General features: G+C 38.2%; 1 protein-coding gene across 2 annotated transcripts in view; it reads right to left on the minus strand.

Annotated features, from left to right (window-relative positions):
- Positions 1-13,773, minus strand: part of LOC123871057 (clathrin heavy chain) — a 32,620-nt gene that overhangs the window by 14,974 nt on the left and 3,873 nt on the right. Inside the window, exons 4-11 of one of the 2 annotated variants that reach the window (XM_045914617.1) lie at positions 4,977-5,231; positions 3,768-3,956; positions 2,747-3,001; positions 2,252-2,448; positions 1,668-1,848; positions 897-1,090; positions 372-598; positions 85-256 (exon numbers count right to left, since the gene is read on the minus strand). In XM_045914617.1, coding sequence (XP_045770573.1) covers positions 85-256; positions 372-598; positions 897-1,090; positions 1,668-1,848; positions 2,252-2,448; positions 2,747-3,001; positions 3,768-3,956; positions 4,977-5,231 — 1,670 coding nt within the window. Of the gene's footprint in view, positions 1-84; positions 257-371; positions 599-896; positions 1,091-1,667; positions 1,849-2,251; positions 2,449-2,746; positions 3,002-3,767; positions 3,957-4,976; positions 5,235-13,773 lie in introns of both variants that reach the window. The other variant, XM_045914615.1, reaches the window with a different exon arrangement.

Below are 13,773 nucleotides of genomic sequence, written 5' to 3' on the forward strand. Positions count from 1 at the left end.
TCTCCACTCCATGTTGGGTAAAAATAGAATCTTCGCAAGATGAACAGTAGTAGTGTGGGATCTAAGGATTCGCTTCCTACTCACCACAGCGCGTTTGATGTCATACAGGTCGGTGTAATGCTCGAGCGCGCGCTGCAGCAGGCCCGCCTTCTCGCACAGCTGCGCCACGTGCGCGCGGTCGTAGTGCGTGAACATGCCGTTACCGAGGATCGCGTCTGCCACTTGCGGCGCCGACATGAGGTTCATTTCCAACAACCTGCAAACGACAAACACATTCATTGACACTTGCAAATTATTATAGGATGTCTTCCCGCAGCAGGTAGACGTATGAGGGTGTGACCCACCTCCCGAGCTCAACAAGATAACCTCACCTCGTCTGCAAAGGCCCCTCTTCAGGGCGGTTATTCTTCAGCGCGTCCAGCAGGAAGGCGGTGCACTGCTGCACCATGTTCTGCTCCATGAACACGTCCACGATCTGCTGGATGTCGGCCAAGGGGGGGTCCTCAGCTACCAGCATGCCCGCGAAGCCCGCGCCTTGCTCCGGGCTCGTGCGCATTACCGACCGCAGCAGGTAGATGTAGTCGGGCGTGTAACCCACCTACGAAAACCAGCAGCATTTTTAGAAGAATTCTTTTCAACACAACACTGAAAATTGATTTTAAATATCCAGGATGGATGGTTTCACATCTATCTTGTCATAATGTCTCAAGGTGGCAATGTGAGGACACTTTCTATTTTTAATTGCAAATTAAGAAGCACAGCAAATAATGTAAAGACTAATGTTATCAGCTCACCATACACATTTTGTGAATCAGGGAGGAATAAGGTAAAGAATCAAACACTCTCAAACACTCTCCTTACACAAAATAAATAAACTAAAGAAAACTATACCTTACCTTCTTAGCATAGAGCACAATTTTTTGGAACTGGCCAGTCTCAGCGAAGCACTGTATGACTTTGCTGGCGACATTGGCCCGCAAATACACAGACAATGCGAGGGTGAGGTCCACTTGTTTGACGAGGTCTCCCAGCTCTTCTGAGCACTCCAGCTTCTCCTCTTTGAGCCATTTCTCTAAGAGTTGTTTACGTCCTGCATTGAAAGAAAAAGTTTGCAATATTTCTTTATCTTTTTCATGGTACACATTGACCCTAAATTGATACAGTTATCATGTTTTTATTTGATTACAGTATATTTTACGGTCTGGATAATAATCTCCAATACTAAATTTATGATTAAGCCAAAGTAGCATAGGCTGTTACGAAATGATTTTGTAATCAATGGTTGATTAAAGATGTCCTTACTTAGTATAATATACTCAATCAAATAAAGTTTAGTTTTAGCCTGGTCCAGCAGTATTCCAAAGTACTGCAGGCTGCAGCAGTGGGGTGGTTTATCCCTGTAACGAGTGAAGGAGACTGGCTGGTTAGCTAGGTGCTTGAAAGTGTTGGAATTAAGCACTTATTGTGGCACAAACACACTGTAATACTTTGTGGATGTGATTTAGTTATCACTTCTTGACGCTGTGGCAGCTCTGAGGTAAGAGAACGTCAGTTCAACTAATCACACATAGACTAAATGATACAAAGACAATCTAATTTATATGTTGGTGTTTCCAACAATGAGCACTTGTCAGTTTCACCTTATTATTAGTGTGACCTTCACTCACCCTGCAAGAGCACGGGCCGGCACAGCTCGAGCGACTCGAACTTGTTGAGCTGCGCCTGGTCCAGCAGGATGCCGAAGTACTGCAGCAGCGGGGAGGTCTGGCCCGGCTGCGTGGGCACCTGCTGGAAGCGCTGGATGGTTTGCGGCGTGCGCAGAATGCCGCGCGGGGCCATGGCTGCCACCTATCAAAACACAATTTGTATGGTAATTTTACTACAGCCTTTCCATCTCGCTCATATTTCGCGCGTACAAAAAATGGCATAGGCAACAATCAATAGCTGACGGACACGCACGAGCTGAGATTTTTCGCGCCAAATAAGATTTTTGTAAGAGTACTGTACATAGGTCCAGTAACACCATTCTGAATCAGCATCAACTGAAAACGCTGTTAGCATTCATAATTAATACAATCTAATGTAGGAATTATATTGGAGTTTTATTGGAAAATTATAAACAAACTACTAGATGTATTATGTTACGTAAAACGAACCGACATAAAAGAATGCCTAATTTATTGTATTAGTTTGGTTTGTAGGTTTAAATTAACAATTTTTTATAAAAAAAAAAAAAATGGCAACCACTCACTTTAGCCGCCTCCCCGTACTGTCCGTTAGTGAAAAGCATGTTGAACTTCCTAACAAACAGCTCCTCGGCACCGGCCAAGTTGTTCCTCACGGCGAGACGCAGCGCCAGCTCAGGGTTCTGTAGCACCGTGTTGATGTACGGCACAATTGAGTCTTCTTCCACCGTCACTGACAGAACTTGGCCTTTTCGGTTTACGCCTGTTGGAATTTTGACGAGTAAAGCAAGTTTTTTGACGTTTTCATCAAAATTGACACCAGATTTTTCCTTTACTTGTGCTATAAGACCTACCTACCTGCCAAATTTCATGATTCTAGCACAAGGGGAAGTAGCTTATAGGTTTTCTTGACAGACACAATAGATAGACGGACAGACAGACAACAAAGTGATGCTATAAGGGTTCCATTTTTCCTTTTGAAAAAACCCTAAAAAACTGTTGTAACCACAATTTGAGAAATAAATAACTATGATCTATTATGAAAACTTGAGATAACTCACCAATAATTCCTCCAGTGGCCTCGTGTGGAGCGGTCACGAATATGGTATCGGACGAGATGCGGTTCATGTAGATACATGTCCCGGTCTCGATGTCGTACATGTGTATGTAGCCGTACTTGGTGATGAGGTAGATCACATCGTACTTGGGCGACACCTGCATCGCCACGGGGAAGTCGTTTTGCGCCTCGGCGGGAAAGAATACGTCTACTGCCTTTTTGGGAAACGGCTGGTTGCCGGCTGGGGTTTGGCCCACCTCTGTAAAATGAATAGAGCTTATTAGACACTAGGTTTTGTTAATTTTGCCAGTCTCTACTGTAACTCACGTTAATCTACCGTCTATTGCGATGACTGACGTTTACATGGCATATCTGCAGGGCGATCGGCTAAAAATGTATCAATCATTAAAGGACAGCATCAATGTCAAGCCATGGTATTTAGCCAATGGGATTGGCCAAAAACCATGTTTTGACATTGATGCTGTCCTTTAATGATTGATACATTTTTAGCCGATCGCCCTGCTGGATAATTTTGTGCTCCATCAATCAATTGTCACTAATAATAATTGACGAAAATGACTGATGCAGAACTTATCATGCCTACTCGCTTTAAGTCACTTTAAATGAACAATTAAAGGTTCTAATACTAAACAGGCTAATATTTTAAAGTACTCTCAACTTGAATACTGTATTTTCAATAAGAATATCACAAAGCAGATTTATTGGTAAGTGAATTAGGCAAGTAATTTCATTTTGCACGATTTAAAATGGTAAGTTTTAGAGTGGCATTTAATGCTTGCACTTGCAGGACAATTCTTATTTACACATATTCTGAATGTTTTGTTTCTGGACCTAGAATTGGTGTACAACACAGCACAATACCTTGCCGTCATATGAGCGAACACACCTACTAAGCAGGGCGTTAATTTTCAGCTGTGACGTCACAGCTATAAAGATCTGTGTTAAGAATAATTAGCCCACTCCCTTAGCTAAACTAAAATATTAAATAGTTCCTTATTCCTTACCAATAATATGAAGTTTGCCGCCCTGGGCCGTCCTCACAGCGAAGCAGAACAACGTAGAGGGTTCGGCGTTGCCCTCCGCCTTGAAGGTCGCAAACGACGCGGCGTGTCCCTCGATGGGCTGTGAGCACTTGCGCTCCACAGAGTATAGCTGCATTGCACCTACTACGCGATTCTGTTGCGCAGAAATACCTAAAAACGATGGCTTATATGAATATCATGGATTTTTGTCTGGCTGCTAAGTCAGGCAGAACTGGGCTCAGTTTCCACTTAAGCGGAGCAGACAGCTGTTTAGTCGAACAGATTCTTTTTAAAAATAGTGAGCAAACGAACAATCGGGTCACCTGATGTTAACTGTTTACCGCCATATTACCCATGAGCATTTGCAGCACCAGAGGAACCAATGCCTTGCCGCCCTTTCAGGAATTTGTTGATCCACCCCTTAAATACCTTAGGTGAAACCTGGCAACATTGCCGTTTTTCGCTTCCATCAATTAAGAACAAGATATAGTACCATACAAAATCTAATAGAATTAGTGTCTGCTCCGAATTTATAGTTATTTGTTGTATTAGCTAATACTTTTAAGCACAGTGCGGCATTTGAGACGTATCCACATTGGCTTTCTCATTAAAGTACAAGCGAAAATAAGTGTGCAATCATGGGTGTTAACTGTTAGCTAATAAACTGTTAGCTACCGACAACATACAATATCTTGTACTTATATAATCAAAGGTTTTCAACTTAATTTTTTTCCAGCATACCCAATCTTAGGAAACCGATTTCAAAGTAAATTGCCTCTCATCGGCACTTAAAATGTCAACAGCGCTTTCTTAAGCGACCGCGATATGTATCTTTGAATATTGCAAACGTTAATATTTCGTGGTTTTGAGCTACACACTTCATACCTACCAAGACGGGTTTCTCTGGGTACATTATTTATACCCTATCAACTAAGTAAAGCTCCAAGTAAATAAGATTAAAATTTAAAAATGTTACAATACCACAAAAATACGTTTTTAACCAACCATTCAACTGTAGTTGGATGGTTAAAAATGTATTTTTGTGATTTTGTAACAATTTTTATACCCCTGCCGCTGTTATAGTTTGGACCACAAAATATCCTGATAAGTGATAAATAATTCACGGCGAAGGCTCAAAGTTAGAGCTTTTTCCGTGACACCAACTGTAAACAAATTGTGTTGATTACTAACCCACTAACAGTAACCACTGCTGCTTTGGATCGGTCCTATAGTTGATGATCTGGCACTCAGCGAGCGATGAATGCCTGTCGAACATCTTGACTGGTGTGGAGTCTCCCTCCATGGACCAGTGGTAGACGGACATCTTCGTCACCAAGGCGAGAGTGTTCGGCGATATCCACTTCCAGAACACCACGTCTTCTGTCATCGTGTGCGCCTTCATCTTGGATTTCATCTCGATGTTGAATATTTGGAGGGTCTTTTGCGCTGCTGAGACAACAAATTCAAATAAACATGCAATTTTTTGGAAAAATTAACCTGGAACTTCTACTGGAATTCAAGTTTTCTATTTGAACTTAATGTTTGTTTAATTTTGATTAACCCCAGACGCAAATAGGTGTATTATAACGAAGAGCTTAAACAAATGGACCGATTTGAATGCGGTTTTTTATTCGAAAGCCTGTTTAATCGAGATAGTTCTCAGTTAAGTTTGATGAAAATCTGTTCAGCCGTTTGATATCATCTTTCATTTATGTTTGTTACTGTTTTATTGGTTTTGATGAACAGTCGACTTATCAATCAACCAGGGTTTAGCAGGAATGTAGGCCATAGGAACTTTTTTAAAGAATATTAGCCATGCTAATCATGACTAATACTCCCCTTTCTCCTCCAATTAAGCGTAAAGCTTGTGCCAGGAGTGGGTACGACACTAGTGCAACGGGTGGGGCTTGAGCCGCCGACCTTTCGGAATTCAGTCCGCTCCTCAACCGTTGAGCTATCTTAGTCCTATTAAACGTTAAGTCCACCGAGTTTGTACTCGTTTTGTATCGATGTTGACAGGAAATAGTGATGTTGGAGCAGGAAGATGGCGGGTAATAGGATGACAGGTATCCCTAGGAAAATTACGAAATCACTGACGTCCTATTTTCGTTGCGCTTTAACATAGAAACATAGTGCAATGATAGCCAGTCTTTATACGCTAAGTTATCTCTAGACAGATGCTTAGTCTGCACAGTCTTAAGGGGTTATTGACATAATTATACATCAAGAACAGATAAAACCGTACAAGTGCATAATACATCACATTATTTATTCACTTATAAATAACTCGCCCCCTTATTGAATTTTACGAAACGTTTTAGAAATTTTCTACGTTTTCAATCTTTCTTACATTGGGGCTTAGTAGATTAGATTATTAGAGGAGCTTATTAATAATATCTAATATTGCAAAAAAAAAAAAAACAAGAAAACAGTTTATTTTGCTACTATCTCAGTCTCTTAAATATTAAATAACACCTAAGCGATCAATGATTCGAGGAAATAGGGGTGTGAATAAAATAGGTACAGGTATATTTTGTACTGAAATTCTTATTTTGGATAAAAGAAGCCTCACATTTCACAGGACATTACTCAAAGGGGCAATTATTTCCAGCCAAGGGCTGCGTGTATTCACTTAGCAGGAATTAGTAATGCTATACTTGATACAAGCCAAAATTAGTCTACACAATAAATTGCTCTTCTTTTTAAATTTTAAAAATGGAAAAATGCAATTTTTTTTTTGATTTTAATATTCCTCCCAAACTTAACAATTAATAATTATTTCGTTAAAGTTTATAGCTGTTTTGTAGCAAAATGTTAAATTATTATGGACAAAATCAACTGTGTCGTAAACAATTTTTCATATAAAACATTTTATACACATCGTTAGTTCACGAGATAAGATAAACAAAAACACTCGAATATAGAGAAGGGGCGTCGACATAACATCCACGATCAATGACGCGAAACGTTTTTTTTTTTAATTAGCAGTTTCCGTAAATTTTGCCGTCAAAAATATTGTTAACAGAGCTCTCTCCGTCACTTACTCCATACAATCGTAGTTCCCATTTCATTTGAATATTAAGCAACCAAAGTCCATGAAATTTTGCAGACATAGTCTAGAAACTAATATCTGTGTCTGTGGTGTTTTAGATTTTTCTAAAAATATGTAGTTTTAAAATTACAGGGGCTCAAAGATTTGTATTTTTCTTTAAAAAAAGGCCCAACTTTGTGCTCGTTTTTCTAGACAACGAAGCAATTTAATGAAATTTGGAAAAACCACAGACCTAGAAAATTTAATGAATATTATGTAGTAAAAAAATTATCGTTATATATTTTATATTGTTATAATTATGTGGGAACTACGAAAACCAGAAATTACACCCAGAAATCTTGAAAATTTCGTGCTGTCTCGATTTGTGCAAGCGGGGTGGTGAAGTGCGGGGGACGACACGTGAAACTGACAGAAACGGACAGTCTAAACACACGGGCCACATTTAGACTGCACCCGACTCCAAACTTGTCGATAGGTCTAACTAAATACATTTCAACTTGCGTTAGACGTATGCGTTACCTACTCAGACGTTGCCTGTAGATAAAAATATGTCTCATGTTTGCTGGCAATAGCGTATGCATCAAACCCTGCAAGTTGCAACTCTCTTGCAACCTATTCCTCACGCAATACGCACAGCTTTAATATTATAATTTTTGACAATGTATACTATATGTAATGCCATATCACAGGTCACTCTCTGATTTATTGCTAACAATTTACTTCCAAATGCAAAGAAATCTAAGTGTGTTGAATTCACACTGCCCAATACCAGGACCTTAAATGACATAAATTCATTGATAAATAATCATATGTTGAAAATAAAGGAGAACCCCGTGTTTCTCGGTATAATGTTAGATGCAAAGCTTCTATGGAACACCCACATATCAACACTTGATGGTAAACTCAGCTCTGCTGCTTACACTGTTAGAAAAATTCGACAGGTACTGACGTGGAAACTGCAAAAATTGTATATTTTGCCTATTTTCACTGTATTATGTCTTACGGACTCTTGCTATGAGATAAAGCGGTAGATATTGAGAAAAAAATGTATTACAGAAAAGGACAGGACGTGCAATTTATAATTTAAAACCGCGCGCTGCCATACAATAAAAATATAAGGAAATAAGTACCTTATCTATTATCTTATAGTAGCTTCTAAATATATTTACAACTAGCTAATGCCCGCAGCTTCGCTCGCGTGGATTTAGGTTTTTAAAAATCCCGATCCTTTCATTTCCCAGAACAAAAGTTGCCTCTCCGTAATAGCCCGTCCCCGGGATGCAACTTGTTTCTGTATCACGTAAGAATATTTAAACGGATTATCCTTTTCAAATCCCGAGGGATCACCAGGATTTAGGAATGCAATTTCTTACAGCATCAGGGTTGAGGTCAACGACAAAGTGTTTACTTGGTATAGATACCTTCAATATCAATTAATAATCGACACTTTTTAAATCCCATTAGCTTTAGTAGTCAGGTCCCCTGCAACATCAGGATTGAGGAGTTGGAATCCAAATTTTTTATTGAACAATGTCGCAAACTTTCTTTATCGATTAAAAAAACTACCCAAAATTACGCAGTTAGGTTACCTGCCAAATTTCATGGTTTTGAGTCAACGGGAAGTACCCTAGAGGTTTTCTTGACACACACGACAGACAGAGAGATAGACAACAAAGTGATCCTATAAGAGTTCCGTTTTTCATTTTGAGGTACGAAACCCTAGAAAACGTAGGAACGGCATTCCGAACCAGTGGCAAATTTTTCTGACCATCCAAAAACACTTTGAAGTTTACCTAAAAGTTTACAGGAATAAAAATTTATCATTGTATTCCATTCCATTTCATTCTATTCCATTCTGTTCAAAGATAAATAGATAATAAAAATATTTGTCACCGAAACAATAATTTACGATACATCGACCAATATCAATTTTACTGATGACAATCTGACTATTACCAAAGTGAACGACTACTATAATATCTATTATATACGACTAACATAATATGTATTATAAATTGTGTGCCGTTTGCATTCTCACTAGGTTCTCATTAAGTTTGTTTTATTTTGTTAAACTTTCTGGCATTTATATTGTTATGACGTTTAATTGGCAAACAGTCTGTTTATTGGCTGAAACTCAAAAATTCAGCCAATCACAACAAAGAAAATATTGTAATAATGATTGATGCAGCTTTCTGTAATTGAAAACAAAATATTTGACATTAACTTGAATGTGACAGTGTTTTCCGAATAGGGTTGCCAGAGGCCCCGTATTTTACTGGTTACCCCGTATGTCAGGATAGAGAAACCGGTAATTATGAAAATAAAATACGGGGCAAATAAAACTAAATATTTTTAGGGTTCCGTAACTCAAAAGCAAAAAGAACTCTTATAGGATCACTTCGTTGTCTATCAGTCTGTCTGTCTTTCCGTCTGTCCGTCTGTCCATCTGTCCTTCTATCCGTCTGTCATGTGTTCATGAACAAATATTAGTATTTTCAATTTTCAAAGTAAGATAACTACATATATCAAGTGGGTTATCATATGAAAGGGCTTTACCTGTTCATTCTAAAACAGATTTTTATTTATTTTTATGCATATTTTTTTTAATGCATAACAGTTTTTGATTTCTCGTGTAAAATGTCGAAAAAAATACCCGAATCGGAACCCTCGGTGCGTGAGTCTGACTCGCACTTGGCTGGCGAAACCGAACACTGACGTTATGTCCAGTAGAAAGAATATTTTCCTTTTGCGGCAATGCGTAGCCGAAACCCACTCGATATTGATCATGGTCGTAGCCAAGGCGGCGGGGCTTGGTTTGAGGATGTTAGCCTTTTTTTATACAAGTTAGCCCGTGACTTTAATCTTTTCTAGTGGTAAGTGATGATGCAGTCTAATTTCTTGGCCGTTAGGGCCATACTAACCATATAACTAGCCATGACCGAAGCCTCCCACCAGACCAGAAATTTAGAAATGGCGACTGCGCCTGGGAAGCCGTCAAAAACCTAAGCCTAAAATAATACTTACACTATTTCTTGCATTTGCTTACCAATTTTTTTTTGGAAATATATCAAACATTTCGCGCTCACTTCACTCGCGCTTTGAATTTGTATTACTTGGTGTAAGCCCCGCAATTTCGTTTGCATGAATTTAGAGTTTTAAAAATTCCGTGGGGGATTTTCCGGGCTAAAAAGTTTATGTCTGGGATGCAAGTTACCTCTGAATAGTAAGTACCAAAATTTTGGTAAAGAAGATGGGCCGTGAAAGGGTAACAAATAGATAGGCAAATAGATATACTGTCGTATTTGTAATATTAGTATGGATAGGGAGCTTTAAAAATAAAATCTTGCTATGGCTAAACTCGTTTCCCTTTCACTTTAATTCTTTCTGTAATTGAACCAAAAACACTTACGCTCACTGCGCTCGCGCTTTTTTATTGTTGTATTTTATCTCACTGTCAAATTGAAAGGCGAAATTCCACTAACCAGGTAATTAGCCCATAAAGTTGAGCGAATGTTATTTTCCTCATGACAGGATTCAGTTCCGGCCCTGATAAAACCTCTCCCGAAATCGATTCCTGGCTACGGCCATAGTATTGATACTGTGAAGGTGGAATTACAAGTTAAATGTAAATTTAAGTTAAAATGCAAAGATTGTATGCATGAAATGTATAACATTTTGCTTTACAAAACTAGAGTTTTTAAAAGCTATTTAAATAAATAAATCTTTTATTTAAAATCACATTGCAAACACAGTTCACCAATCAAGACACGGCAACATACAGAGAAAAAATACAAAACTTACAAATAAACTGAAATATCTAAATAGGCTTTCCATGCATTTCAGAGAGAACCACCGCCTATTTCTTCAAATACTTCAAATTTTTAAATTTCTTCAAATCTAAACCCCGTATTTTTGATGGTGGTAGCCTGTAAATCAAAAAGAGGCAGGTGGCAACCCTACTTGCCACATGACATTGCAGAATGAAAAATTGTTTTCATTACTCGGTAAGCCTACTGCCATAGTTTCACAGAAAGTGTGACGGTAGTTGTGACCTCTGATTGGTCGACTCTCTTTCACTATTTGCTAAAATTGATGATTGCAACAACAATTTTTTCTTTTTTGTAATCAAAAACAGAACACGGACGTCATACAGGTTGACTAATTGCAATCATTTCTGACCGGCTAACATTGTTCCGCTAGTGGCTCAAACTCACTGTCGCAGCAAGAACATGGTAAATTCAGCCAATCACAGCAATTAGAATTGGTTATCACAAATGCACCGATCTAGGAACCGAGAATGCACGAACCAGGGCAGATAGAGATGAGAACAATAATATCATACGTAGGAAATCGACGGGGGATCGTTGACAATGATCCTCTTAAGAATAGAAAATCGGAATAATATGGAAAGATGAGTCATTGCCAAGTGACTCGACGCACGTGGATGGTGCTATGCGTGACGTAATCATATAAATACGCATAAATGAATGAATATAACATTCCCTACACAGAAAAAACTTTATAAAAAAATAAAAATCGGTCAAGTGCGAATCGGACTCGCACACGAAGGGTTCCGCACCATCATGAACCCGCATCGTACAAGAAATGATACTTGAATATTTTAATTTTCATGGCGGCCACTATAAATTATTATTTATTGTTATAGCGGCAATAGTAATACACATCCTGTGAAAATTCCAACTCTCTTCCTATTACAGTTCACGAGATACAGCCCACTGACAAGCAGACTGATGGATGGATGGTGGAGGCTTAGTAATAGGGTTCCGTTGGCACCCTTCGGATACGGAACCCTAAAAATAAGTAGGTCATTGGATGAGAAAGGAGTTATGTCCAGAAGTGGATTCAGCAGGCCGATCCAATCCGGATACGTTCTTTTTACACGACTGCGCAACACAAAGGAGTGTACTGTTATTACGTCTGAATAACTATACGTACCTATTTAATAGTGATCTCCTGTACATTTTATCCCCAAATTAAGAAAAAAATCACGCGACCCGTTGCTCCGTTACGGTGTGATTGAAGGACAAACCAACCAACAAATACTTTCGCATTAACTTTAATATGGGTTAATTGCACTATTTGGGACGATTTACTTACATTTGCAGTTTTTAGTCATTCGTTTAGGTGAAGATTAGTCATAATTTTATGCATTATAGATAAGTAGAACATAGATATGATAAAATCAACTAACTTATCTTCGTAAAATTTAATAATATGAACTTGTTTATAATTAAATTAATATCACAGAGTAATGATCTTGTAATGATAATATTATGTGAAAATTATGATATTATTATGATTATGACCCATCACATCTCAAGGGTAACTAAAGTATGCCAAATCTCGGTCAGACATAATTACTTTTTTATTTGATTATACTGCTAGTGCGCTAAAGCATTGTCTGTGAATCTCAACTGATGGGTAGATACGTGATGGTACCAACATAATGCATGGTGTCGTGAAAATGCATTTTACATGTATTCTTGTCTTAAAGTTAGTCTTTTTGAAGATAGATAGTAACAATTATTCAGCCAAAAACTCGATCAAGTGCAATAGTTTGCAGTAGAAATAGGTCAACTGCTTACCATACTTGTAGTTACGCCATATAAAAATTTACGGAAATAATGTTCACATATTCTACAATTTATGAGAAAACCGGCCAAGTGCGAGTCAGACTCGCGCACCGAGGGTTCCGTACTCAAGTATTTTTTCTGATATTTTGCACGGAGTATCAAACACTATTATGCATAAAAATAAATAAAATCTGTTTAAGAATGTACAGGTATCGCACTTTCATATGATACCCCATTTGGTATAGTTATTGTACTTAGAAAATTGAAATTACTAATTATTTGTTCATGAACACATTTTAATTTTTTTTTGTGATGTTAACACAAACTCACGGTTTTCGGATTTATTCCTTTACTTGTGCTATAAGACCTACCTAGCTGCCAAATTTCATGATTCTAGGTTAATGTGAAGTACCCTATAGGTTTTCTTGATAGACACAACAGATGTACAGACAGACAACAAAGTGATGCTATAAGGGTTCCATTTTTCCTTTTGAGGTAGGTACGGAACCGGTTTCCGGTTTCCAGTTTTTTTTTTAAAGAATATTAGCCATGCTAATCATGACTAATACTCCTCTTTCCGCTCCAATTAAGCGTAAAGCTTGTGCCAGGAGTGAGTACGACAAAAGTGCAACGGGTGGGTGGGAACCCTAAGAAATAGTTGATATGGCAATTATATAGAAGCCTATATACACGATGTCCCAATTTAGTGGTTTCATACACGGGCAAGTGAAAAAAATTGGCGCATCATGCCGCCGTCTTTGGGCTTGGCTCTTTGCCGGCGTTCTACTTTATTGATACGGTTTACCGGAATTTCGGAAGCATCTTAATTAACTTGGCCATTGTACGTAACAACGTACTTTATGGTCATTTATGATTCCTGATAGAACCAGCCACTTTCTAATTTGACTTAGGGCCGATTTTTCAATGGTCAAATAACTCTTATCTGAGGAATAAATTAGAGATTTTGACAGTTTTTGTATATGAAAATGTCAAAATTTATTCTTCAGATAAGTTATTTGACGATTGAAAAATCGGTTCTTAGTCGTGACCACGCCCACCCGTTTGACCGATTTTATCGAAATTTGGCATGGGGTTAACTTGCATAGGCTACTTTTTATCTCAGAGAATCCCACGTGAATTTTAAAAACCTAAATCCACGCGAACCAAGTCAGGTTTTTAATAATAATATAAGTATTACTAAAATCCGTCATTTTCAAGTTTTTCCTTGAAAAGGGGTATTCAGGCTTTCGGTTAAAAAAGCAAAAATATATGTTCCTGGATTTTTGGAAATTCCAAGCCCAAGAGATAAAGTAAGGGTGGTTCAGTTAATTGAATACAGGTT

The sequence above is a fragment of the Maniola jurtina genome, chromosome 13 (genome assembly GCF_905333055.1).
Source record: "Maniola jurtina chromosome 13, ilManJurt1.1, whole genome shotgun sequence".
Taxonomy (NCBI): Eukaryota; Metazoa; Arthropoda; class Insecta; order Lepidoptera; family Nymphalidae; genus Maniola; species Maniola jurtina.